The 25,180-nt window shown below is 47.6% G+C and overlaps 1 protein-coding gene across 3 annotated transcripts in view; it reads left to right on the plus strand.

Annotated features, from left to right (window-relative positions):
- RLIM (ring finger protein, LIM domain interacting) overlaps positions 1-24,482 on the plus strand; it is a 37,273-nt gene extending 12,791 nt beyond the window's left edge. For 2 of the 3 annotated variants that reach the window (XM_075323866.1, XM_075323864.1), the window contains exons 2-4: positions 12,462-12,662; positions 16,900-16,980; positions 20,307-24,482. In XM_075323866.1, coding sequence (XP_075179981.1) covers positions 12,494-12,662; positions 16,900-16,980; positions 20,307-22,069 — 2,013 coding nt within the window. In that variant the 5' untranslated portion in view covers positions 12,462-12,493 and the 3' untranslated portion in view covers positions 22,070-24,482. The remainder of the gene's footprint in view (positions 1-12,461; positions 12,663-16,899; positions 16,981-20,306) is intronic. The other variant, XM_075323865.1, reaches the window with a different exon arrangement.
- The last annotated feature ends 698 nt before the right edge of the window (positions 24,483-25,180 follow it).

The raw sequence follows: 25,180 nt of genomic DNA on the forward strand, positions 1-25,180 counted from the left end.
GCTGCGTTCCTAAAAGGCCTGTCTCTCGAAATATAGAATTAAAGGGAATCTGTCACCAGTTTTTTTTGCACCCCCAGCTGAGAGAAGCATAATGTAGACACAGAGACCCTGATTCCAGCGATGTGTCACTTACTGAGCTGTTTGCTGTCATTTTGATAAAATCAATGTTTTCTCTGCTGCAGATTTATCAGTTATACAGAGATCATGAATATGCTGGACCTGGCAGCACAAGTAGTCCTCTGATGATCCACTGCTGATTAAACAGTGATTTTATCAAAACTACAGTAAGCAACCCAGTAAGTGACACATCGCTGGAAACAGGATCTCTGCCCCTACGTTACAATGCTCTCAGATTAGGTGGTAAAAACCGGTGACAGATTCCCTTTTAACCTGATTGATAAACTGAAAAGAAAAAAAAATTGAAACCCTGGAGTTGCAGATTTGTGGTCACTGCAACACTATTAACCCCTTCACGACCGCGGGCCGTAAAATTACGTCCTATTTTAACGTGACTTAACGACCAGGGACGTAATTTTACGGCCTAAACTTCATTTGATTGCCGTGGCCATAGCAACGGCTTTCAAATGATGTCCCCTGCTGTTTCTTACAGCAGGGGACCTTTGCTTGACCCCAGGGGGGGTGGCATCGCCACCCCCCATAGGCGATCGATGTGATTGGCTGTTCAAATCGGAACCGCCAATCACATTGATCACGCTGTTTTCGGCAAAAAAAAATGCCAAAAATAGCGTGATCTTGTAAAATCCAGCTAGGACCGGAGCTGCAGCAGCTCCGATCATTGGCTGGAAGCAAGCAGACACCGTGGCCCCCCCTGCAGCACTGATTGGAGCGATCGTGCAGTGACGCGCAATCGCTCCAATCAGTGTGCAGTGGGGCGGTCTGATCTGCCGGTGGCCGCCCTCCCCAGGCCTGTGCTGGTCTGGGGACCCTCCCCCAACATGTCTGCAGCGTGCAGCACTGGCTGGTACTAGTGGTACCACGCCACTGCTGCTGCTGCCGCTGCTGTCACGTCGCAGGAGCGGTGAGTATTGTGCTCACCTTGCAGCCCCTGCGCGTGCCCCCCTGCGATCTGTCCCCCCCCCCCCCCCCAGACATCCCGGTCTGCCCCCAGCATTCCCGGTCTGCCCCCAGCATTCCCGGTCTGCCCCCAGCATTCCCGGTCTGCCCCCAGCATTCCCGGTCTGCCCCCAGCATTCCCGGTCTGCCCCCAGCATTCCCGGTCTGCCCCCAGCATTCCCGGTCTGCCCCCAGACATCCCAGTCTGCCGGCCTCCCCCGTGATCTCTATTCTGCAGCTCCTCCGGTATCTCCCTCCTCTGCTCTCCCCCTCCCCCTCTGCTGTCCCCCTCTGCTGTCGCTCTCCCCCTCTGCTGTCCCCCTCTGCTGTCGCTCTCCCCCTCTGCTGTCCCCCTCTGCTGTCGCTCTCCCCCTCTGCTGTCCCCCTCTGCTGTCGCTCTCCCCCTCTGCTGTCCCCCTCTGCTGTCGCTCTCCCCCTCTGCTGTCCCCCTCTGCTGTCCCCCCGACGTCCTCTTACCTGTCTTCACCGGCCGATCACATCTGCCTCCATCGCTGGGTCCTTCTTCCTGGGTCTTCTGCTGAGCTGTCCAACTTCCTGCCTGCTGGCTGCTGCAAAGCTGTTCCTCCTGCTAAACCTCTGGGTACTGTGAGTATAACTTTTTTTTTTTTTTCTTTTTTTCCTCTATCCCCTGTCAATTCTTACACCTCATGCATCCGTGCGTCCCGCCGAGCGCTGATCAGGGATGCAGATAACGTATCTGCATCCGTGGTCAGTTTTCGGCGGGACTTTTTTTCCCGTATTCCCGACGCTTTTTGTATTGCATCAGTCCGTGCGTCCCGCCGAGCGCTGATCAGGGATGCACATAACGGATCGGCATCCCTGCTCAATTTTTGGCGTGACAAACAGCATCGGGGATACGGAAAAAAAAGTCACGCCAAAAATTGAGCAGGGATGCCGATCCGTTATGTGCATCCCTGATCAGCGCTCGGCGGGACGCACGGACTGATGCAATACAAAAAGCGTCGGGGATACGGAAAAAAAAGTATCGCATCTGTCCGTGCGTCCCGCTGAGCGCGGATCAACATCCCTGCTCAATTTTTGGCGTGACTTTTTTTTCCGTATTCACGACGCTTTTTGTATCGCATCCGTCCGTGCGTCCCGCCGAGCGCTGATCAGGGATGCAGATAACGGATCTGCATCCGTGTTCAGTTTTTGGCGTGACTTTTTTTTCCGTATTCACGACGCTTTTTGTATCACATCCGTCCGTGCGTCCCGCCGAGCGCTGATTAGGGATGCAGATAACTGATCGGCATCCCTGCTCAATTTTTGGCGTGACTTTTTTCCGTATTTGCGACGCTTTTTGTATCGCATCCGTCCGTGCGTCCCACCAATCGCTGATCAGGGATGCACATAACGTATCTGCATCCATGGTCAATTTTTGGCGTGACTTTTTTTTTTTACGTATCCCCGACGCTTTTTTTTATCGCATCCGACCGTGCGTCCTGCAGCGGCCGATCAGTGCACTGCGTCTGTGCGTTTGAAAAGTCAAATGGCGCTCCTTCTCTTCTGAGCCCCGCCATGCGCCCAAACAATTACTTTCCACCACATATGGGGTATCTGCGTACTCAGGAGAAAATGCACAATACATTTTATGGTGCATTTTTTCCTGATAGCCTTGTGAAAAAAAAAGCTACCTAGTTGAAGCAACCGTTTTGTGGTAAAAAAAAATTTTTTTCTTTTCACGGCTCAACGCTATAAACTTCTGTGAAGCCCCCACGTGTTCAAAGTGCTCACCAAACATCTAGAAAAATTATTTGAGGGCTCTAGTTTCCAAAATGGGGTGACTTGTGGGGGAGCTCCATTGTTTAGGTACCTCAAGGGGTCTTCATACCCCACATGGCGTCCGCTAATGAGTGCAGCTAATTTTGCACTCAAAAATTCAAATGGCGCTCCTTGCCTTCCGAGCACTGCCGTGTGTCCAAAGATTTGATTTCCACCACATATGAGGTATCTGCGTATTCAGGAGAAAATGCACAATACATTTTATGGTGCATTTTTTCCTGATAGCCTTGTGAAAAAAAAAGCTACCTAGTTGAAGCAACCGTTTTGTTGTAAAAAAAAATTTTTTTTCTTTTCACGGCTGAACGCTATAAACTTCTGTGAAGCCCCCAGGGGTTCAAAGTGCTCACCAAACATCTAGAAAAATTATTTGAGGGCTCTAGTTTCCAAAATGGGGTCACTTGTGGGGGAGCTCCATTGGTTAGGCACCTCAGGGGGTCTTCAAACCCGACATGGCGTCCGCTAATGAGTGCAGCTAATTTTGCGTTCAAAAATTCAAATGGCGCTCCTTCCCTTCCGAGCTCTGCCGTGCGCCCAAACAATTGATTTTTACCACATATGGGGTATCAGCGTACTCAGGAGAACATGCACAATAAATTGTATTGTGTGCTTTCTCTTTTCTCCCTTGTAAAAATGAAAATTTTATGGCTAAAGTAACATTTTTGTGTTAAGTAAAATTTTCATTTTTTCCTTCCACATTGCTTTGGTTCCTGTGAAGCACCTAAAGGGTTAATAAACTTCTTGGATGTGGTTTTGAGCAGTGTGAGGGGTGTAGTTTTTAGAATGGGGTCACTTTTGGGTATTTTCTGTCACCTAGGCCTCTCAAAGTCACCTCAAATGTAATGTGGTCCCTAAAAAAAATTATTTTGTAAATTTTGTTGGAAAAATGAGAATTTGCTGATGACCTTTGACCCCTTCTAACTTCCTAACGGAAAAAAAATTTGTTTCGAAAATTGCGCTGATGTAAAGTACACAAGTGGGAAATGTTATATAGTAACTATTTTGTGTGACATATCTCTCAGATTTATGGGCATAAATTTTCAAAGTTTGAAAATTGCGAAATTTTCAAAATTTTCGCCAAATTTCCTACATTTTCACAAACGCAAAAAATATCGGCCTAAATTTACCACTGACATGAAGTACAATATGTCACGAAAAAACAATCTCAGAATCGCCAGGATCCGTTGAAGCGTTCCAGAGTTATAACCTGTCAAAGTGACACTGGTCAGAATTGCAAAAAATGGCCCGGTCATTAGGGTGTTTTAGTGGCCGGGGGTGAAGGGGTTAATGCAATAAGAAGCAATCAAAATGCTGTATCAGTGACATTGTTAGCTCACCATGCAAAATACAAACCCTAAGAGTCTCGTAACACGGCGAGTTTTTTTTTTTGTTTGCTTTTTTTTTTTTCTATGTTGCTGGGACATTTTTATCATGGTGAATGCCGTAAAAACCAAACTTAAAAAATTCTGGTTCAATTGCATTTTTTTGGTCATTCAAAAGTACAGATCATCCAACAAAAAAAACAAGTCCCCATATGGCTATATGGTGGAGGCTGAGGCAGGCTGGTGGAGGCTGCATGAGGCAGCGGGTGATCTCCTGCTCCCGCTCATACAATATGCACTGCCGCTGTCTATCACCGTGGTGCTGAAACCGAACCTTGGTGATGTGCTCGGGGATCAGCGCATATATGTGCCTGCGCCCCCCTTTGATGGCACATGCCCCCCCCCATATGTTGGATATGGCCCCCGTGCTGCTGCCCATAGTAAAATAAAAAAGCTTTACCTCCTCCAGCGCTGATCTCCCGGTGTGTCCCCGGTATCCCTGCTGCTGTGATCAGGCACGCAGAGATGTCACTCTGCTGTGCCGATCACATGACCGGCACCAAGAACCAGGAAGTGCAGCACGGAGGGAGACACGAGGAAGGACAGCTCTGGAGAAGGTAAGGAAAGAGTTTATTTTACTATGGGCAGCAGCATGGGGGCCATGGGCAGCACAGGGGGACGTGTGCCATCCATAGGGGGCCATGGGCAGCACAAGGGGACGTGTGCCATCCATAGGGGGCTATATTCAATATAAGGGGGCTATGGCCAGATTAAGGGGGCTAATTTTAGGATGGGGGTGGCTGAGGGACATGTACCCTATATGATTTGTTAGAAGGACACTGGCATTATAAGACGGACCCCATTTAACATTAAAAATAATAATAATTCTCTTTTCCTTCACCAAATTTGGGGGTGCGTCTTATAATCAGGTGCATCTTATAAAGTGAAAAATACAGTAAGTTATAGCGCTTGGAGGATGGGGAGGGAAAGGTGAGAGGGGAAAAAAAACTGAAAATTACCTGGTTGGGAAGGGGTTAAATTGTACATCCACTAAAGTGAGTATATTGTAGGACAGCACAATATGGTGAACCTTGAACAGTAATGTGGTGGCGCAGTACAGACTACTGTACAGACATCTACAGGTTAGAGTCTGTTCCACAGCCACTGGCCATCACATTACTGTGCAGACATCCGCAGGCTAGTGTCTGTACCTGGGCCACTGGCCACCACACTACTGTATACACATCCACAGGCTAATGTGGTGGCCAGTAGCCCCGATACAGACTCTAGCTTGTTGATATCGGCACAATAATGTGATGGCTAGTGGCCCCGGTACAGACTCTAGCCTGTGTATGTTTGTACAGTGACGTAGTGGCCTGCGGATGTCAGTACAGTAATGTCTGTACCTGACCCACTGGCCACCGCGTTACTCTGCAGATATCTGCAGGCTAGTGTCTGTACCTGGGCCACTGGCCACCATACTAGCCTGCGGATGTCTGTCTTGTGTACATGCCTCTATTGGCCTCTTCCCAGAAAGGTATTGCAGGTACACCGCTCGTTAGTGTTACTATTTATGTCGCTCTATCTTCTGGTAACCGTATGTTGAATCCTTGCCTGGTTACAATGCCTGTGTGGTGTTTGCTCTCGTGTTGACGTGTGACACCCCTTCACGACATCGCTGTTTTCTGTGATCTCATTTCCATGTTCTAGATGATTTCCACTATTTTTCACTGATTCCTCTTTACTTGTCTCAGCTAAGTCTGAGGCTACATGCGCACGCTGCTTTTTTTTTTTTTCTTTTTTTTTTGCTGCTTTTTTGGCTGCAGTTTTGTCAGCAGAACTTTCTGACATTTGACTTCCCAGCAAAGTCTATGAGAAGTCAGATTTGTCATGCGCACATTGCAGTTTGTCAGCGGGTTTTTTGTCAAAAGTTTGTGACAAAAAAATGCAGCATGTTCATTCTTCCTGCGTTTTTGTCAACATTTGTCACCCATTGAAATCAATGAGGGCATCAAAAACGCAGGAAAAATGCATGCTAATCAAAAGTGGTGCATTTTACCTGCGTTTTTGGTACCAAAAACGCAGGTGATTTGTCAGGAAGTGAGGTAATAGGCAAGTGGAAACCCCATTGTTCCATGCTAAATAGTGTAGAAGTACTTTGGAGTGCAGCAGAAGACATGACCTGGTATCAACGTATGCAGATTAATGTAAGGAAGCTGATTGAATTGGTAAGTATATTTCCAATATTTCCACTGATAGTCCCGTCCTCCACGTGTTCCCCGAAGTACCACTGTCCCCAGCGTGCACGCACAGGGGAGATGATGTGGAGGACGGGACTATCAACGGCGGTGGCAGCGAGAGGGGTCCATCATCTCCCCTGTGCGTGCACGCTGGGGACACAGTACTTCGGGGAACACGTGGAGGATAGGGACTATCAGCGGCAGCGAGAGGGGAAAAAAATCAATGTTTTCAGCTGCCAATGTCCATCCCCCTCTCGCTGCCACTGATCCGTCCTCCACGTGTTCCCCGAAGTACCGCTGTCCCCAGCATGCACGCACAGGGGAGATGATGTGGAGTACATGACTATCAGCGGCGGCAGCAGCGAGAGGGGAAAATCAATGTTTTCAGCTGCCAGAGCCACCAAATGAGGTGAGCCGCGCAATCAGATGAGCTGTCACTGAGGTTACTCGCGGCCACCGCTGGATTCAGCGGTGGCGGCGGGTAACCTCAGTGACATCATCAGCTGATCGCACGGCTGTCTTCATTTGCTGCGTGGAGCTGACAGGAGCGGCGGTGTCTGCTGCTGCTCCGGTCATCTCCATGCAGCAGAGCTGGAAGCGACGCTGGACCATCCTGGATTACGCCGGACATGGAGGGCTTTTTCGGGCTTATTAGATGGAAGAACGAGGGAATTTGTTAGTGGTTTTTATTTCTAATAAAGGATTTTTCGTGTGTGTGTGTTTATTTACTGTAACTTACAGATTAATCATGGAAGGTATCTCGGGGAGACGCATGACATGATTAATCTAGGATTTAGTGGCAGCTATGGGCTGCCAATAACTCCTTATTACCCCGATGTGCCAACGCACCAGGGCAAATCGGGAAGAGCCGGGTACAGTCCCAGAACAGCCGCATCTAATGGATGCGGCCATTATGGGCGGCTGCTGAGTGATATTGTTAGGCTGGGGGGCTCCCCATAACGTGGAGCTCCCCATCCTGAGAATACCAGCCTTCAGCCGTATGGCTTTATCTGGCTGGCATTGAAATTGGAGGGGACCGCACGCCGTTTTTTTAAATTCTTTATTTCTAAGCGCCATAGTGACACGCCCACCGGCTGCTGTGATTGGGTGCAGTGAGACACCTGTCACTCGGGGGGGGGGCGTGTCTCACTGCAACCAATCATAGGCGCCGATGGGCGGGGGAAGCAGGGAAAATGTGATGGAATAATGAGCAGCTGGCATTTTCAAAAGAGAAGCCGCCAGAGCAGTGTGACAACCGTGCAGCGCCGCGCTTGTGATTGATGAGTATAAAGGAGGGAGAGAGACTGACCGACAGAGAGAGAGACCGACCGACAGAGACTATTTACAGTCTGGGCATGCCCAAAAACGAAACCGGCGCCGGCTTCCGGCATATGATCCGGCGTCCATAGGCTATCATTATAAAACACCCCACCAGACCCGTATTTTTGCCGGGTACAAAAACGTTCCCCTCGACGTTCCATTCGGCCGCCGGACAAGCAAATTTTGCCGGATCGATATGGGCTTGTTTGAACTGAAAAATACATGAAACAATTGTTGACAAAACTGCAGCCAAAAACACACCAAAAAAGCACCTACATTTTTTGTGACATTTCCAGGCTCTCTCTGACAAGGTGCAGTTTTGGCTGCAGTTTGTGAACACGAAAAAGAAGCAGCGTGCGCATGTAGCCTGACAGACATGACCAAGACTGAACGGACTGAAAGTGCCCACATACCTTGTGCGTCAGATGCCCCGATTAGATCTTCAGTGCATCTTAATGAGCGCCAATTGGCTAGCAGTGGTTTTGTCAGTTTTTAATATTTCTTTTCCTGTACAGTATCATGCTGTTGGCGTCACATCCCGTTTACACGGGACATTGTGCTGCTGCTAATGATGACTTTTTTTTTTTTTTGCTGACATAAACAATCCAATTACCCAACCATCCAATGTTTGCTGTCATGTTTACACAGATAGTGTAAAGAGTCAGCGCGCACACACACACACACACACACACACACACACACACACACACACACACACACACACACACACGTCATCCTCTTGCCTAAATGCATCCTTAATGGCATCCACCAGTCTCCCCGACTCCCCTGAGCTGCATTCACACTCACAGATTATTGTGAATGAGCGTTCAGAAGCACTGGCAGTGAAACGCCCTCTGATCAGTAGGTGTGTGCTCATTGGCGGTACATATAAATGAACCCATAGTGTTCATATGTTTATGGCGGGGAGAAGCTGCTGTAGGAGGATTCCTCTGGTGGTGACTTATCTCCACTGAGAATAAAAGGATCTGCTTTTTACACCCTGTCTCCCACTCTACATCTGATATTTATGGGGTCTCCCAAGTCTCCTCTAACAAATGATTGGTCCTACAAACTTAATTTAAGCTATATGGGTGTGTAAATTCAAGTCCTGACCTGAATGTTGGTCTAATGACCAGAAAAGATTTATATACACTAAGGGTATGTGCCCACGATCAGGACTCGCTGTGTCCTGGGCGCAGCAAGTCCTGACCTGCGGGTCTGCGAGTCTCCTCCGCAGGAGACCACAGCTGCTCGTACCGACGATCAGTGTTCAGGGCGCTGCGGTCTCCTCGCTTGTGCTCGCCCTGCAGAGGACACTGCAGCAATCAATTGACATGCTGCGGTGTGGAAAGACGCTCCACAGGTCAGTGTTTGCTGTGGAAAAAAACACACAGTGGGCATGGAATTTCTAGAAATCACATGCACATTCCCCAGCAAACCTATGGAAAAAAAAATATCTGTGCGCACACTGCGTTTTTTTTTTTGTTTTTTTTTCTCAAGAAAATTATGTCTGCAGAATATCTTGAGAAAAAGAATGAGCATGTCACTTTTCTGCAGGTACCTGCATTTTTGCCATAGATAATGGTAAAGAAAACACAGGGACCAACCTGCGGAAAAAAAACGCATCAAAAACGCATGCGTTAAGGCACCTGCATTTTAAAACGCACCAACAACGCATGGGTTTTTGGTGCGTTTTTTCCACAGGTTGGTCCCTGCGTTTTCTTTACCATTATCTATGGTAAAAACCGCAGGTACCTGCAGAAAAGTGACATGCTCATTCTTTTTCTCAAGAAATTCTGCAGAAATAATGTTCTTGAGGAAAAAAAACGGTGTGCGCACAGATTTTTTTTTTTCCATAGGTTTTGCTGGGGAATGTCTGTAGAAAGGTTACAACCATTTTCTCAAATTTCTACAGCAAAAACGCACAAAAAGTGGGTAAAAACGCAGTGTGCGCACAGGGCCTTAATGTGAGAATTGCAAAACCAAGGAGGAAAAGTCATGGAGTTATGAAAATCACAGGATGGTGATCTAAAAATCATGAAATTGGAAACCACACTTTCAAAACGTATCGCGTATTTGCGCATCATGCAGAAGTATATGTATTTAGTATACGTATTTACGCACCTTGACTGCAATACGCGAGGATATTAATGGTTGTCATAAGAACATTCTGCTATGCTGAATGCACCTGGACAAATCATCAAGATCCGCTGCTGGCAGCTCCCTGTGCAGTTTCCGATCAATGATGTCCCAGTTGTGCTCAATGGGAGATGAGTACAGAGGCGCGGCAGCACATGGTAGCCCGTTTAGGCCACACAGGCTGCTCACAGTAAGACGAGCAACATGTGGTCTGGTGTTGTGTTGACAATTGGCTCCTGGGACACTTTGGAGAAATGGCTGTACCACTGGTTCTCATCATAAAATTAGTGTAATACCAAGCTCTTGGTGTACCTGGAATAAATACCAGAGGGGTGTAACATTATGCCACCTCACCCATAATCCTAGGAGTAAGACCACTGTGACGTTCCCTCATGAAGGCCTCTTCATTGTGTTGCCCACAAAGTCTCCAAATGGAGACTGGAAGCTTGGCGTGAGCAATGGAGGTCTGTCATCTTAGCGGGAATCTGTCACCAGGTTTTTGCCACCTAATCTGAGAGCAGCATGATGAAGGAAGAGACCTTGATTCCAACGATGTGTCACTTACAGGGCAGCTTAGTGTAGCTTTTATAAAATCGCTGATAATCTACTGCTGATTAATCAGTGATTTTATCAAAGGACTACTTGGCGTTTGCAGGTAGTCCAGCATATTCATGAGCTCTGTATAATTGCTAGATCCACAGCAGAGAAAACATTGATTTTAGCAAAATGACAGCAAACACATCGCTGGTTTCAGGATCGCTACATCATGCTGCTCTCAGATCTGCAAGCAAAAACCTGGTGACAGATTCCCTTTAAGTGGATGCAGTGATACCCAGAGATAATGTCCTCCGCCATTCTTTGCACAGCAATGATGTGAGAAGGGTTGCTCGTTCAGCGATATTGACTGTGTACTGCTTAGAGGTGGTCCACTACAAAGCATAGTGGCCACATCGCTATAAGCCTGTGACAGAAGGCTTTTTCTAAGTACCTTCTGTTGTCAATTCTGCATGTGAGCGGCGCTTACTCTCCGCTCAGTCCCCATCACTGGACTCGGGCTGCAGTGACCATGATGTCCGGTGATGTCACGTCAACATCCGGAATTGGACGTAGACCCGACATTACCGAGGTGAAACCCAGTCTCCGTGAGTTACTGGTCTGTGGGCGGAGTTTCACCGCTCGGCATCGCTTGTACTTGCGGGGCTATGCGGTGAAGGGTCGTGAGCGTGCGATGCTCGGCTGTGATGTGGTGAAACTGCGCCCACAGCCCAGTCACTCAGTCTGGGTCCCACCTCGGTGATGTTGGGTCAACTTTCAATTCAGGAAATTGACGTGACATCACCGTGCATCAGAGGTCCCTGCAGCGCTGGTCACATGATGGGGATGAGAGGGCAGCGATAGCGCCACTCACGGGCACAGCTGGCAGCAGGAGGTATTTAGAGAAAAGCCTTCTGTTTCAGCTTTACACTGATGTGGCCACTATGCTGTGTAATGGACCACCTCTTTAAATGCTGGAAATAGAAACGATTGAGTTAATATCGCTCTGCTTTCATTGCCAACAGGATTGTTTACCTTTTACAGGTTCTTTTAGGATGTGTTCAGGTGTGGCAGATTTGCAGGGGCTGTAGCGGACCCTGTGCAGTGAAGCCGTGCACTGCTCTTGATGGACAGTCTTATTGCAGATGTTGCACAATAAGGACAGCGTTGTGGTGCGGCTTTTCCAATCTGCAGCATGTTCGTGACAGGATGTACACGCCGCACCACGAGTACTTGTCCTCAAGCAGCTGCAGATGTTTTATAATGGAGTTAGTCCATATTAATACTGGCAATGTTTCAAATAAGGAATCTGCGCTTTATTTCTGAATTAAATTGGCAATATAGACCTATCCGCACCAAGTTTGCAACGTTTAAAGACAGCTTTATAGTTGTATACCCTTTAATGTAATATATAAATTGTGTGTGTGTGTGTGTCCGCAGGAATCCGCACTGTCACATTTACGATCACAATATTTTGCACGGACACCCCATGTGACTCAGTGTGGCTCAGGGAACATCATACTGGGTTGACAGCAAAATTTAACCCTGCGCTTTACAGTTATTCACCAAAAATTCTGCCTCCATTAAAGTCAATGGAGCTGCGACCTATAGGTTATTAATAGCAGCTATGAGTGGTTGCTAAAGGATAAAAATACATTCTTAGTATAAGAAGCTTATGTGTGAGGTAATATGATGTCGGTGGGGAGACTTATAGAAAGAGGCAGACTTGTATAGAAAGAGGCAGACACTTGTATAGAAAGAGGCAGACTGTTACTATCCCGGGCAACACTCGGGTACTACAGATAGTAAAAAGATAAAACGTGTTGTTTTTTTTTCTTTTTGTTTTTTAATACTCCTGTATACTTTTTAAAGTAATTGTCCTCACAAGAATAAGTAAAATGTCCACAGCCGTGTGCATCCATCCTTATAGAGAACACTATTTCCCAGTATTCTTTCTATTGTTACATGTAATGAAACCTTCACTCAATCATTGATGTAATAAGTCTCATTTTTTACCTAATTTGTGTCTTAGACAGATTCACCTTTTCACATCCATAAATCAACATGGAAAATACAGATTCACCTGGGAAGGGAAGTTCTGAACAATCGGATTCTCAGCGCCAGAGTCAGATGGATCGGCTGGACAGAGAGGAAGCTTTCTATCAGTTTGTGAATAACCTGAATGAAGAGGACTACCGGTTGATGAGGGATAATAATCTGTTAGGAACTCCAGGTACGGCCAATTTGATCAGCTGTTGGAAAACAATTGTCGTTTCAATTTTTTTTTTTTTTAACAGAGCTGTTTCTGCAAACTTGGCTTATGCAGACGTCTATGCAATTGGACCAAATCTCAGACTGAAATGCACGGACTCTCCATGGGTCTCCTGACCAGAGCATGACCGCTTCGTTTTTTTTTTGTTTTTTTTTGAGGCTGTGACGCTCGGTTCTGGAGAGCAGTGTACAGTCCACGCATTGCAGACTCCTGCATGCGCCTTAAGAAGTTTTCTGAATTTAGGAAATTTTAGCATGTTGAACTATGTTCCACAGAGTAAAAAAAAAAGCAAAATGTACCAATACCGGGTCACATTACTAATATACTTCAGGCCCCCTTGATCAAGGCAGTCAGAACAACTGAGTCCTCATGCATTTTCTTAATCCTTGCGCTATGCAGTCAGGCCCTGTAGTTTTGATGTGGACGTGTCTGTTCATGTGGGATGCACTTAGAGTGCTGGGCAGCACGTTGGGTGTAATGGGCTTTAAGCTGGCATGATGCACTAAATCTGTGTAATTGCCACCCTTACAAGCCTTATGCCGCCGTCCCACTGTACGATATATCGGGCGATATGTCGTCGGGCCATACGTCGTTAGTGACGCACATCCGGCATCATTTGACATATCGTACCGTGTGACACCTCCGAACGACTGTGAACGAGCAAAAATACTCACTTTATCGTTGCTCGTTGACACGTCGCTCATTTTCAAAATGTCGGCCCTCCTTCTGTGCTCCGGTTGTTCAATGTTCCCGAGGCAGCACACATCGCTCCGTGTGACACCCCGGGAACGACAAACACAGCTTACCTGCGTCCCGCCGGCAATGCGGAAGGAAGGAGATGGGCAGGATGTTACGTCCTGCTCATCTCAGCCCCTCCACTTCTATTGGCCAGCTGCTGTGTGACGTCGCTGTGACGCCTAACGTCCCTCCCTTTTCAGGATGAGTATGTTCGCCGCCAACAGCGTCGTCGTCCGGGAGGTAAGTGCGTGTGACGGGGTTAACAACTTTGTGCGCCACGGGCAACTAATTGCCTGTGACGCACAAACAACGGGGGCGGGTATGATCGCTCGTGCGATCGCACGATAGATCGTACTGTGTGACGCTGCCCTTTATTCTGGGTCAAGTGGCGACTTTGGCCATCACAGTTAGGCCAAAGACACACTGCATGAAAATCTGATGAAGTGGAATGCGATAAAACATTGCAATCTACTCGGGCCAATATTAGCCTATGTGCCAGCACCCATGAGTGATTATTTTCTCAGCCCTAATTGTTTCCTTGTTTCTCTCGCACCCATTCAAGTGTATGGGCCGAGAGAAAAATCGCACTGCACTCACAGTATACCGGTGTACCGCGAGTGCAGGGCGAGAATGGCAATAGCCGGCAACAGAGGAGAGATGGAGATAAATCCCTCCCTCCGCGCCGACCCTCCCCGCCGGCCCTCCCCTCCTCAGCGCGGGCCCACTCCTCCTCAGCGCCGGCACACCCCCCGCAGCTGTGGTCCGATCGGACCTCAGTCGCAATGATACTGTGCTCCTGCTGTGCTGCCAGCATGAGCCGAGTGTCAGGCGAGGATCGCAGTAGTCCCTGTGTGGCCCCGGCCTTATGCTTGGTGCCAATGCTACATTGCAGTGCTTTACAAGTGAATGGGGTAAGCAAACCCAGTAAGCAAGTTATAAAAGAACTTGTTTTTTTGGGGTTTTTTTTTAGCTTGCCTGTCACGGTAGTGCAGTGCTCGCAAATCGACCCCGTTCACTTCCATATCACCAACCCTGCGATGTAGCAGCAGCACTGAGCAAACTTCAAGTTGCCCTGTAGCCCCAGCTTTCATCCGTGTGCATTTATAATGGTAACCACCAGCCCATGGATGTTAGATGTGAGTGGTGGTCCATCAGTACTCTGCACCTGTGCCGCCTCTGCCTTTATCAAGGGGCCTGTGCACCCTACAGTACATTAGCATTGGGAAATAGGGATGTTGTTTTTGGGGGCATCTTTTCCATGTGGCATCACTGAGCTCTGTACCTCAGCTGATACCACCCACTTGTACATTATGCCTTTTCACGTTGGAGTAAAGTGGCACATCCACAATTTTAATTAAGATTAGTGATCCATAGGGAATAGACAAAGGATTAAAACCCACATGAGACAGTCTTAGTATTGACGAACGCGTTTCTGGAGTCTCTGCATCATTATTTACTACTAGAAGGTGGCCCGATTCTACGCATCGGGTATTCTAGAATTTACGTATTGTGTAGTTCATGTATGATTTTTGTTATATATATATATATAGATGGATGGATGGATGGATAGATGGATGTTGTTGTGTGTAGTTACCAAGTGTTTGTGTAGGGCGCTGTGCATGTTCTGGGTGTTGTCTGGGTGTGATGGGGGGTGAGAGCAGTGTTGTTTGTGTGTTGCGTTGTTTGTGGAGCGCTGTGTGTGTAGCGTTGCGCAGTTTGTGTGTGGTGTGTTTTGGGGGGAGGTATGTTTTGTGCAATGTGTGTGTTGTGCGGTATGTGCGTATATTTGTGTGTGCAGCGTTGTGTGTGGGTGTCTGTGTAGGGCAGTTGTTTGTGGTTCCCAGTGTGTGTGTGTGTGGTGTGTTGTGCAGTGCGCGTGTGTGTGTGTGTGTGTGTGTGTGTGTGTTGGGGGGAGGTGTGCACTTCCCATCGTGCTCCATTCCCCCATGCAGCGCACTCCCCATCGTGCTCCATCCCCTATGCTGCGCACCCCCCATCGTGCTCCATCTCTCATCCTGCGCACTCCTAAACGTGCACCATCCGCCATGCTGCGCAATCCGAAACGTGCTCCATCCGCCATGCTGCGCACTCCCCAACGTGCTCCATCCCCCATGCTGCGCACTCCCCATCGTGCTCCATCCCCCATGCTGCGCACTCCCAAACGTGCTCCATCCGCCATGCTGCGCACTCCCCATCGTGCTCCATCTCCCATGCTGCGCACTCCCAAACGTGCTCCATCCGCCATGCTGCGCACCCTCCATCGTGCTCCATCTCCCATCCTGCGCACTCCCAAACGTGCTCCATCCGCCATGCTGCGCACTCCCAAATGTGCTTCATCCGCCATACTCCGCACTCCCCATCGTGCTCCATCCCCCATGCAGCGCACTCCCAATCGTGCTCCATCCGCCATGCTGCGCACCCCCCATCGTGGTCCATCCGCCATGCTGCGCACTTCCAAACGTGCTCCATCCGCCATGCTGCGCACTCCCAAACGTGCTCCATCCGCCATGCTGCGCACTCCCAAATGTGCTTCATCCGCCATACTCCGCACTCCCCATCGTGCTCCATTCCCCATGCAGCGCACCCCCCATCGTGCTCCATTCCCCATGCAGCGCACCCCCCATCGTGCTCCATCCCCTATGCTGCGCACCCCCCATCGTGCTCCATCTCCCATGCTGCGCACTCCCAAACGTGGTCCATCCGCCATGCTGCGCACTTCCAAACGTGCTCCATCCGCCATGCTGCGCACTCCCAAACGTGCTGCATCAGCCTCTCTGTCCCCAGCATCAGCCTCTGTCCCCAGCATCAGCCTCTCTGTCCCCAGCATCAGCCTCTCTGTCCCCAGCATCAGCCTCTCTGTCCCCAGCATCAGCCTCTCTGTCCCCAGCATCAGCCTCTCTGTCCCCAGCATCAGCCTCTCTGTCCCCAGCATCAGCCTCTCTGTCCCCAGCATCACAGTACTCACCTCCGTGACAGCCGTGTCAGTTCGGGGAATGCGCGGGGGGAGGTGGGCGGGGCCAGAGCTAGCGTGCGTTGCGTGAGGGGGGCGTGGCGTGGCCGAATTGCCAATGCCTGCAGGGTGCCGGGGCGAGAGGCCAATCTGTGGGGGGGGGTGGAGCCTGGGCGCAGCCTGGGCTAGCGGCCAATCGGTGTGGGGGGGCGGGGCCATGGCGAGCCCAGCGGCCAATCAGCTTTGTGTCACCGTAAGGACACAATGTCACCGGAAGGACACCATTTTGAAGCATGACAGACAGACAGACTAAGGCAATTATATATATAGATACGAGTAAGAGTGCAGAGACTCCAGAAACGCGTCGGCAATACTAAGACATTGTCATGTGGATTGACTCATCCTATATTGAAAACTGAAAGTAGTGCCCCCCACCCCCATAGACATGGAAAATAAATATTTGCTAAATACCTTAATGTCTGATTACTTTTCTGTTGCTTTTTGCTTTAGGGGAAATCACTAAGGAGGAGTTGCTGAGAAGATTGCAGCAAATTAAAGAAGGACCACCTCAACCGAATGCTGAAAACAGAGGTGCGTTACAAATGGGAGACTCACATGGCGTGTTTGTTATAAGGGCATATTATCCAGTATCAGTAAATCCTGATGTAAGTGGGGGCGGGTGAAATCTGGTTGTAGTGAGACTGAGGCGACTTGCATGACTTCCATGTGCTTGTGTCAGTTTGATTGCATTACAGTGTGCACATTCATTTTTCAATGGTTTCATGTACAAGTAATTACCCCCATCCATAGCTATTATACTACCAAATTAATTTGGGTGTAGAGGTGTATTCTAATTAATCTCTGCTCTTCTGAAAGGTTTTATTTAATTTTTTCCTAATTTGTACTACGGATTAGAGATGAGCGGTTCCATCGAGGTTCGGTTAGCCGGCACCAAACGAGCCTAGCTCAACAGGCTCGAGCGTGACCCGAACCACGGATCAAGTCACTGATTGGCAGTTTATCTTCGCCCACTTTCAGCCAGCCATTAGCAGAATACTGGTGGAGCGGAGCTGTGGTCCCCCCACGTCCGTGTGCGACGTTTAAACACTGCATAGGGCTGAGAATAGCTTTGCTCGTGCAAGTTTTATTCGCACAAACTGCATCCGAACCTTGATTTTTAAATTTGGTGTTCGGTTCAAAAACCAAACCTCAGGTTCGCTCATCTCTACTACTGCAGACAATGATTATGGCATTGGATGTGATGGAGACTCCAGAATTTCCTTTAGGCCAGAGCTCCACTTGTGTATGACCCACAAGTCTCGCATCGCATCACCCGGCACGGCCTGACGCTCTCCAGACACGAGTGTCCCAGCTGCATAGATATACAGCAGTCGACCCGCTCCTGTCAGGAGTGTGCGGCCGTGCCTGGGTGATGCGATGCGAGACCAGCGCGTGTCATGCGCAAGTGGAACTCCGGCCTTAGAATCATTCCCAATCTTTGATCTGTTGTGGAGCTTTCTGGCGGGCAGTGCAGTCCTGACTGATCGGATCTTCGGCGTTGTCTCACCGCTGTGCACTCTGATGCTTCTATGAGGCAGCTGTAGCTTTTGCAGCATCGGAAAATCACAGTGATGCTAAAGTGTTTGATCCAATTGTCTGGCCTTCTTGAGAGCAGTGCATACTCCTTGCCTTGGACACTGGCCACCTCTGATATACTGCAGAAGAGGCCAGTAGTCTAGGCAATCCAGTAATAAATAGAATTAAAAATCTTTGTTCTTAAAAACAGAACTCTTAATAACAAGTACCGTATTTTTCAGACTATAAGACGCACCGGACCATAACACGCACCCTGGTTTTAGAGGAGGAAAATAGGAAAATAAAATTTTAAGCAAAAAATGTGGTCATGACACACTGTTATGGGGCGAGGATCTGCTGCTGACACTGTTATGGGGGTAATGTCCCCAAATTCTCTACTAAGGTACCACAGCCTGGTAATGATCCTCCTGCCTTGTATAGATGTCCCCCATCCAGCTATATACCCCCATCCTGCTCATATACCCCCATCCTGCTATATACCCTATCCTGCTATATGGCCTGTATCCTATGGCACAGAAAAAAAATAAATGTGTATTCTCACCTTTCCTCACTCCCTGCAGCACCGATCATCTTCCTCTCTGTGCCAGCGCCGCTGACCTGTGTGGAGCCGTTCCCTGCAGCATTGCGATGTCCTCCTGTCTGCCGGCTTGCTGATGTGTGTGGAGAGCGGTGCGCACAGGGATGATGTCATCGCTGTGCTCACTGCTCTCTACACAGATCGGCTGGCAGACAGGAGGACATCGCAATGCTGCAGGGAACGGTGAGTATACAGTACTTATTCACTGCCCCCATGCTAATGATGATGCGCAGGGGGCAGTGAATATAGCCGCACATGATCACTCCAGACTGTAGTTGCCAGGGGTGATCACGCAGGCTGGCTCTTTACTATGCGCGCACCCCCAGCCCATCATCCCGCCCACCTGACAGTGCTTGCTTCAGCGCTGAGAAATGATGGGCGGGAGGATGCGTGCATATGAAATTAGCGGGCCCACGTGGTCACGGCAGGTGCTGCTGCAGCCTGCACATTCCACCGATGACCCGCTCCACCTCAGCACCCTCATTCCCCACAGCCATGCTTTACATTCAGACTATAAGACGCACCCCCAACTTTCCCCCAACATTTGGGGGAAAAAAGTGCGTCTTATAGTTCGGAAAATACGGTACATTGCAGTGTTGCTTGTTGTTAAAAGTGCTTTTTACCCATTTACATTCTGTGAGTAAAAACTGCAGAGACCTTTCTACTTGCATCCGAAACTTGCTTCTGTTGTAGCCAATGTATACAATCATTTGAAACCTCCTTTTGTGCTGATTTGATACATTATGGCCACTGATCCATTGTAGCTGCCAATAGACTGCTGCTGCTGATGTACTGTAGATCACGGTATGGCCTTGTCTTATACTTGGTATTGTAGCAAATTCTCAGCTGTATCATGTCTGTTTTTAGCACTTTGTCAATATTTTCTACCTTATTTAGAACCCAATCACAAGGCTAAGGCTGGCCAAGCACATTAAGTAGCTGTGACTGTGAATGCTGCAGCCAATCGTTTGGGCAAGCGTCTTTGTGTGCTCGGAGTTGATCAGCAGCTTGACTCCAGGAGGACCATGTGATCGGCAGTCTAAATATAACACGCGTGATCTACATCTCTTCCTACCATGAGTCGGCCGGGCCCCATCCACATGAGTGTCATAATGCACAGAGCGGTGTATTGCCACATGGCCTACTCTGTGCAGGATCTCAGCACTCACACCAGTAGCGCAGGGAAATTCAGGGACTTGTTATTGAGCAGTTAAGAAGGTCCACGAGAGACAAATATATTGGACATATCATTTCACTTTGCCATAATATAACTAGTTGTATTGTTAGGCTTGGTTCACATTGCGTTTCAGCCTTCTGTCAGTGGCCTTGTCTTTAGCTCTGGAAAACTGGATTCGTACATTTGCAGTGACAGAGCCAGTGACTTTAATGATGCAGACTGAGTTATCAGTCTAACATCATTTTCTTGAGGTGAGCTCCAAGATGTGGTTGACTCCATCTTAGAGCCCACCTATATACTCCAGGAATGATGTCCGACAGAGCACACAGTGCCCCCATCTGCATCATTACAGTCAATGGATCTGTCAACGCAAATGTCCGAATCCTGTTTTCCAGGGTTTCAGAGATAAGCCCCAACAGAGCCCTCTGACAGGTTAAAACGTGATGTGAGCCTGGCCTCAGGTGCATTCTGATTTAGGATTTACAACTTGATGCAAGGTTTTGTTGTTTATGCTTGATCTCTCTACAGCGTTGAAACCTATTTTAATGCAGTTTCTTCTATTTTAAGCTCCTACAGGAGAGGGGACCGAGGACTCTTCAAATGGCGACTCAATAATTGACTGGTTGAATTCAGTCAGACAGACTGGAAATACAACAAGAAGTGGCCAGCGCGGCAACCAGTCATGGAGAGCAGTGAGCAGAACCAATCCAAATAGTGGAGATTTTAGGTTTAGTTTGGAAATAAATGTTAACCGTAATGCTGCTAATCAGAATCTGCCTCCTGGTGAGCAATCATCAGAAACCAATGCAGCTGAAGATATGGAAGTTGTTAGTCAAGGCGAGGGTGAACCAGAGGCAGAGCCGGAACCAGAGGCAGAACCTGAGCCGGAACCCGAACCTGAACCTGAACCTGAACCAGAGCCTGAACCTGAACCCGAACCAGAGCCTGAGCCTGAACCTGAACCAGAGCCGGAGCCAGAACCAGAAATTACACCCCCTGTTGTGGTTCAAGAGCAAGTAGTTACCGAGGAGCCAATTCCTCCAAGAGGTCAAAGGAGGGCAAGAAGCCGAAGCCCAGACCAACGAAGGATACGGGCAAGGACTGATAGAAGCAGATCACCCTTGAATAGGCCCTTAGAGCCGCCTACTCGCAGGGCACTACATAGTTTATCACAGACTATTGATGCTCCCACTGTTGATGAAGCAGAGGGTAGCTCTAGAACCAGGCAGCTTGTGACTGCGTACCTGAGCAGTTCCTCTTCGGAGGCCGAGGGAAGCTCAAGAACTAGACAGCATGTAATTTCCAGACAACAAGCACTAGCCACCGAATCTCAGAATCCTAGTGTAGTGCTTTCAAATCCAGACACGAGAGCCTCTCCTCAGCCTCCTCCAACAGAGACTCCAGAAAATGCAGAAGGCGCAGGTACTGGTCAGAGGCCACCAACTATAGTTTTAGATCTTCAGGTTAGGAGGGTACGACCAGGCGAGTATCGTCAACGGGATAGCATTGCAAACAGGACACGCTCTCGCTCTCAGACCCCTAACAATACAGTTACTTACGAGAGTGAACGGGGAGGATTCCGTCGCACTTTCTCACGGTCGGAGCGAGCTGGAGTCAGGACATATGTCAGTACGATCAGAATCCCAATCCGTAGGATTCTAAACACAGGCCTGAGTGAGACCACCTCTGTTGCAATCCAGACCATGCTCCGGCAGATAATGACTGGTTTTGGGGAGCTCAGCTACTTCATGTACAGTGATAATGATGCAGAGCCTGGCGCTCCAGCAGCTGCCTCTCAGCCAGTAACTGTGGGAGTTGAAGCTCCTCCCAGTGATAACGTACCAGAAAGTGTCCAACAACCACAACCACCACCACCACCACCTGCACCCGGACCAGAGCCTGTCGAATCGCCCATGCCCATGCCTGTAGTGGAAGCTGAAGATGCCAATGCAGAAATCGTTTCAACATCTGGTGGTCGGAGAGAAGCTCGTAACAACCGAGGATCTGTAACATTCGAAGAAAGTGGATCTCTTCCATTTCTTAGGCTGGCCCAGTTTTTTTTGCTCAATGAAGATGATGATGATCAACCCAGGGGACTCACCAAAGAACAAATCGATAACCTGTCAACCCGTAATTATGGTGAAAACGACGCCCTGAAAACGTGTAGTGTGTGCATAACAGAGTACACAGAAGGTAACAAGCTCCGCAAGCTCCCCTGTTCACACGAGTACCATGTCCATTGCATTGATCGCTGGCTGTCTGAAAACTCTACTTGTCCCATCTGTCGCCGAGCAGTTCTGGTGCCTGGTAACCGAGAAAGTGTTGTGTGAACTGGTTGCTACAAACTGTCTACCAAGCAGCCACTGTTTCTAGGCTCGGAGAAGGAGAAATTTGCTTTTTATGACCACTTTTTGAGTGGTGCTTAAAAAAAATAAATAGGATTTTGGCTTTGAGTGAGTTGTCCTGTTGAAATTAAACATTTCTAATTCTCCCTCCCAAAATTTCCACAATTCATAACCTGGTAAGAAACGTGGTCCACAAGGAAAATTAACTTTCTGGAAACATTGCATTTCACAACAGTGGGCATATCTATTTTGCAAGGATGGCATTCCTTACACCCCTGCAGGAGCAGAAGCTGAAACGCTCAGTGCTGGGATGATGCCGAGGAAGAGCGCCTCAGTACTGGACTTTTCTAGCGGGATCATTGTGAGAATCACTTGTGTTTTAAGTCAAAGTTTAATTACAGGAATAGCCTTAAATATATGCAGTGGTATATTTTATGCTTATTGTCTTTGCCTACAGGTTTTTTTTTTTTTTTTTTTTGTATGACAATTTGTGATGGTTAGACTTCCTTAAATCCTCTGGCCATATGACAGCATTGCCAGCATAGCAAATACTTGTAAATAGGCACCAGTTAATTGCTCACATTGTGCTTTCCTGGGTTCTAGTTGCATTATGCATGCGTTTAATCGATAAGCGACACCTCCTAAACGTCAGGGCATCTGACCCGCTCCCACTTATCCCATGCAGTGAAGCTTGTAGCTTCCTTGGTTTTAAAGTTTAAATCTGATCATTTAAGAACATAAGGATTGAGGTTTTGTTTGTATTGTCCTTTTCAATCCTCCCAAGTTGAAGGTAGTCAGTCATTAAGACCACAGATGACATGCCCGATAAGCAGCAGGTAGCACCGTACTACAAGATACAGTTTAGGTTTGTACAATAATACATTGCAGGGGTTTGGAATTTCTTTCCCCTGAATAGCCCATTTCTAACATTGCAGAACCACGATACCACACACCGGCCACAGCTATGCTGGTGGCACTGAGGTGACCATATCGGAATATGAAAGACGTTGTGTCTGCAGTCATCTCAGCAGGTAGCGGACATTGCAGCACTTTGCCAAAACTTGGCCCTAGTAGTCAGGAATGGGGTGCAGCATGCTGGACCTCTCATCCAGCAGCAGGACAACCTTCAACAATAGCTGGTCATCTGCTTGCTCCGGCAACATGGTAGGCGTTGGGTTGGAGCAGTCTTCTCCTTTGAGAAGGCAACATATTGGTTTCTGAATCCTTTGTGCTAAGCACTTATAAGTTATTGAGATGGTATTCTGTTATAGTCCACTCAGTGTTTTTTTTTGTAAATCAATCCATTATATGGTTTATGTTGAAAGCAGGAGTTGAATATTCTTTTTAGTATTTTAAAGTCCTTTTTAGGGTGTGACAACTAAATGGTCAGTTAGTGCCGCTCAGACTTTGAAGGTACCCGCCATATGTTACGGTAAATGATGAACTCTTAAAGCAAGCTAACTTTTAATGCCAACAGTCATACTTCTATTTTTTTTTTTTTTTTTTTTTATTTCCTTCCCCCTCCCCCCCCAATCATCCGGTTGGGGTCTTTCTGCACTGTAGCATGGGGTGTCGAATGCATCTGTGCCTTGCATTCTAGATGTGACTCTGTGTGGTAGTGAATAAGCATCAAGTACATGACACAGCATAGCTTTATCTAACAAGTGACCATTTTTTTTATTTTTCTTTCAAAGGGTTTTCCTTTTGCACAGAATTTAATCCTTTTTATGTTTGTATATAATTCCTAAACTTCTGGGGGGGTGGGGTCGGGTATTCTTATTTACAAAAGCTGCTGGGAGGTTAAAAAAAACAAAAAAAAAAAAAAAAAACAAAAAAAAAATTCCTTCCAGCACTAAAGGGTGAAACGGCCACAAAAAATGATTCTAAATGTCTGAGATTAGTTTGTTGAAAACCCGAGGACAAAGTATACATGTGTAAACTCACTTTAGGATTTCTGTAAATAAAGACACTTGTCAGATTTTTTTTCTTTTCTCATTCTGTATGTCTGATGGCCCATTTTAATTGACATACTGTAGAAATTGTTGATTTAGTTTCAATTTGAGATATTTATCTTGTGAAATATAGCAAATGTCTATGCTTGTTGAAATAAAAAAAAAAAAAAAAGAATAAAAGAAACCCCTTTCTTTAAAATGTATAGCTTTTTGTAGTAGCAGCAGCAGCGACCACTCCATCCTCCGGCCACTGTCCCCGCGCAGTGTTTGTAACGTGTAGCAGACAATCTGTCTGACATGACGCTTGCTCATAATTCACATATACACATGGCTATCCGTATCTGACCGTGAAACGGGGGACGTAGTTCTTGTTTTATTATGTCAATTATAAACCTGAGGCTGCTAACTTCAAATAAGAATAAAACTTTTAAAGCTGAACCATGAAACGGATCGATGCTTCTATTTCTTGTCTGCTCAGGACTTGTACATCCGCTGCCACATAATCCACTGTATGAGGTTGCTGACTCTTGTGCCGTTCCTTTATTGTTCTTGTTCCCATCTCGTTACCATTATTTTGTTTTGTTACACATTCCCCAATTTTGATACATTGTTTTTGACAGTAACTCGTCCATAACTGTGTGAGCCATTCATCAGGTTCTGCAAGTATTATAATAAATGGTGTACTTTAAGCTGTGTGAAGATTTGTCCACCTCACTCCCCATGTCTGTAACGCCTTTATTTTTTTTTTATTTTTTTTATATAGCAAAATATTTTAGGAACCTAGACTGCTGAAAATGCATTTTATTGTCACAATATTTTCTGTCTTAAAAAGGGCTGTCCAGGCTTGGGGTTAAAGCCTGCTTTCATTCTGTGACTGCAGACCTGTGAATCCTCAGTGCACACTCAGAATTCACTGGGAATATCCTTCCGCTACATTCCAACTAGACGGGTCAGGCCTTGCTCAATTCACTTGTATTGAGCGAGGCCTTGCACGTCTAGTCTGCATGTGACCACTGATATGCAAATTGCATACTTGCGGTCACATGCCCAGCACCAGAGAATCATGATAGTGTGCACTGTGAGGATTCACAACTCTGTAGTCACAGAATGACTGCAGCCTTGAGCCCCAACACTGGACAACCCC

This window comes from Anomaloglossus baeobatrachus, chromosome 9, assembly GCF_048569485.1.
Source record: "Anomaloglossus baeobatrachus isolate aAnoBae1 chromosome 9, aAnoBae1.hap1, whole genome shotgun sequence".
NCBI classification, from domain to species: Eukaryota; Metazoa; Chordata; class Amphibia; order Anura; family Aromobatidae; genus Anomaloglossus; species Anomaloglossus baeobatrachus.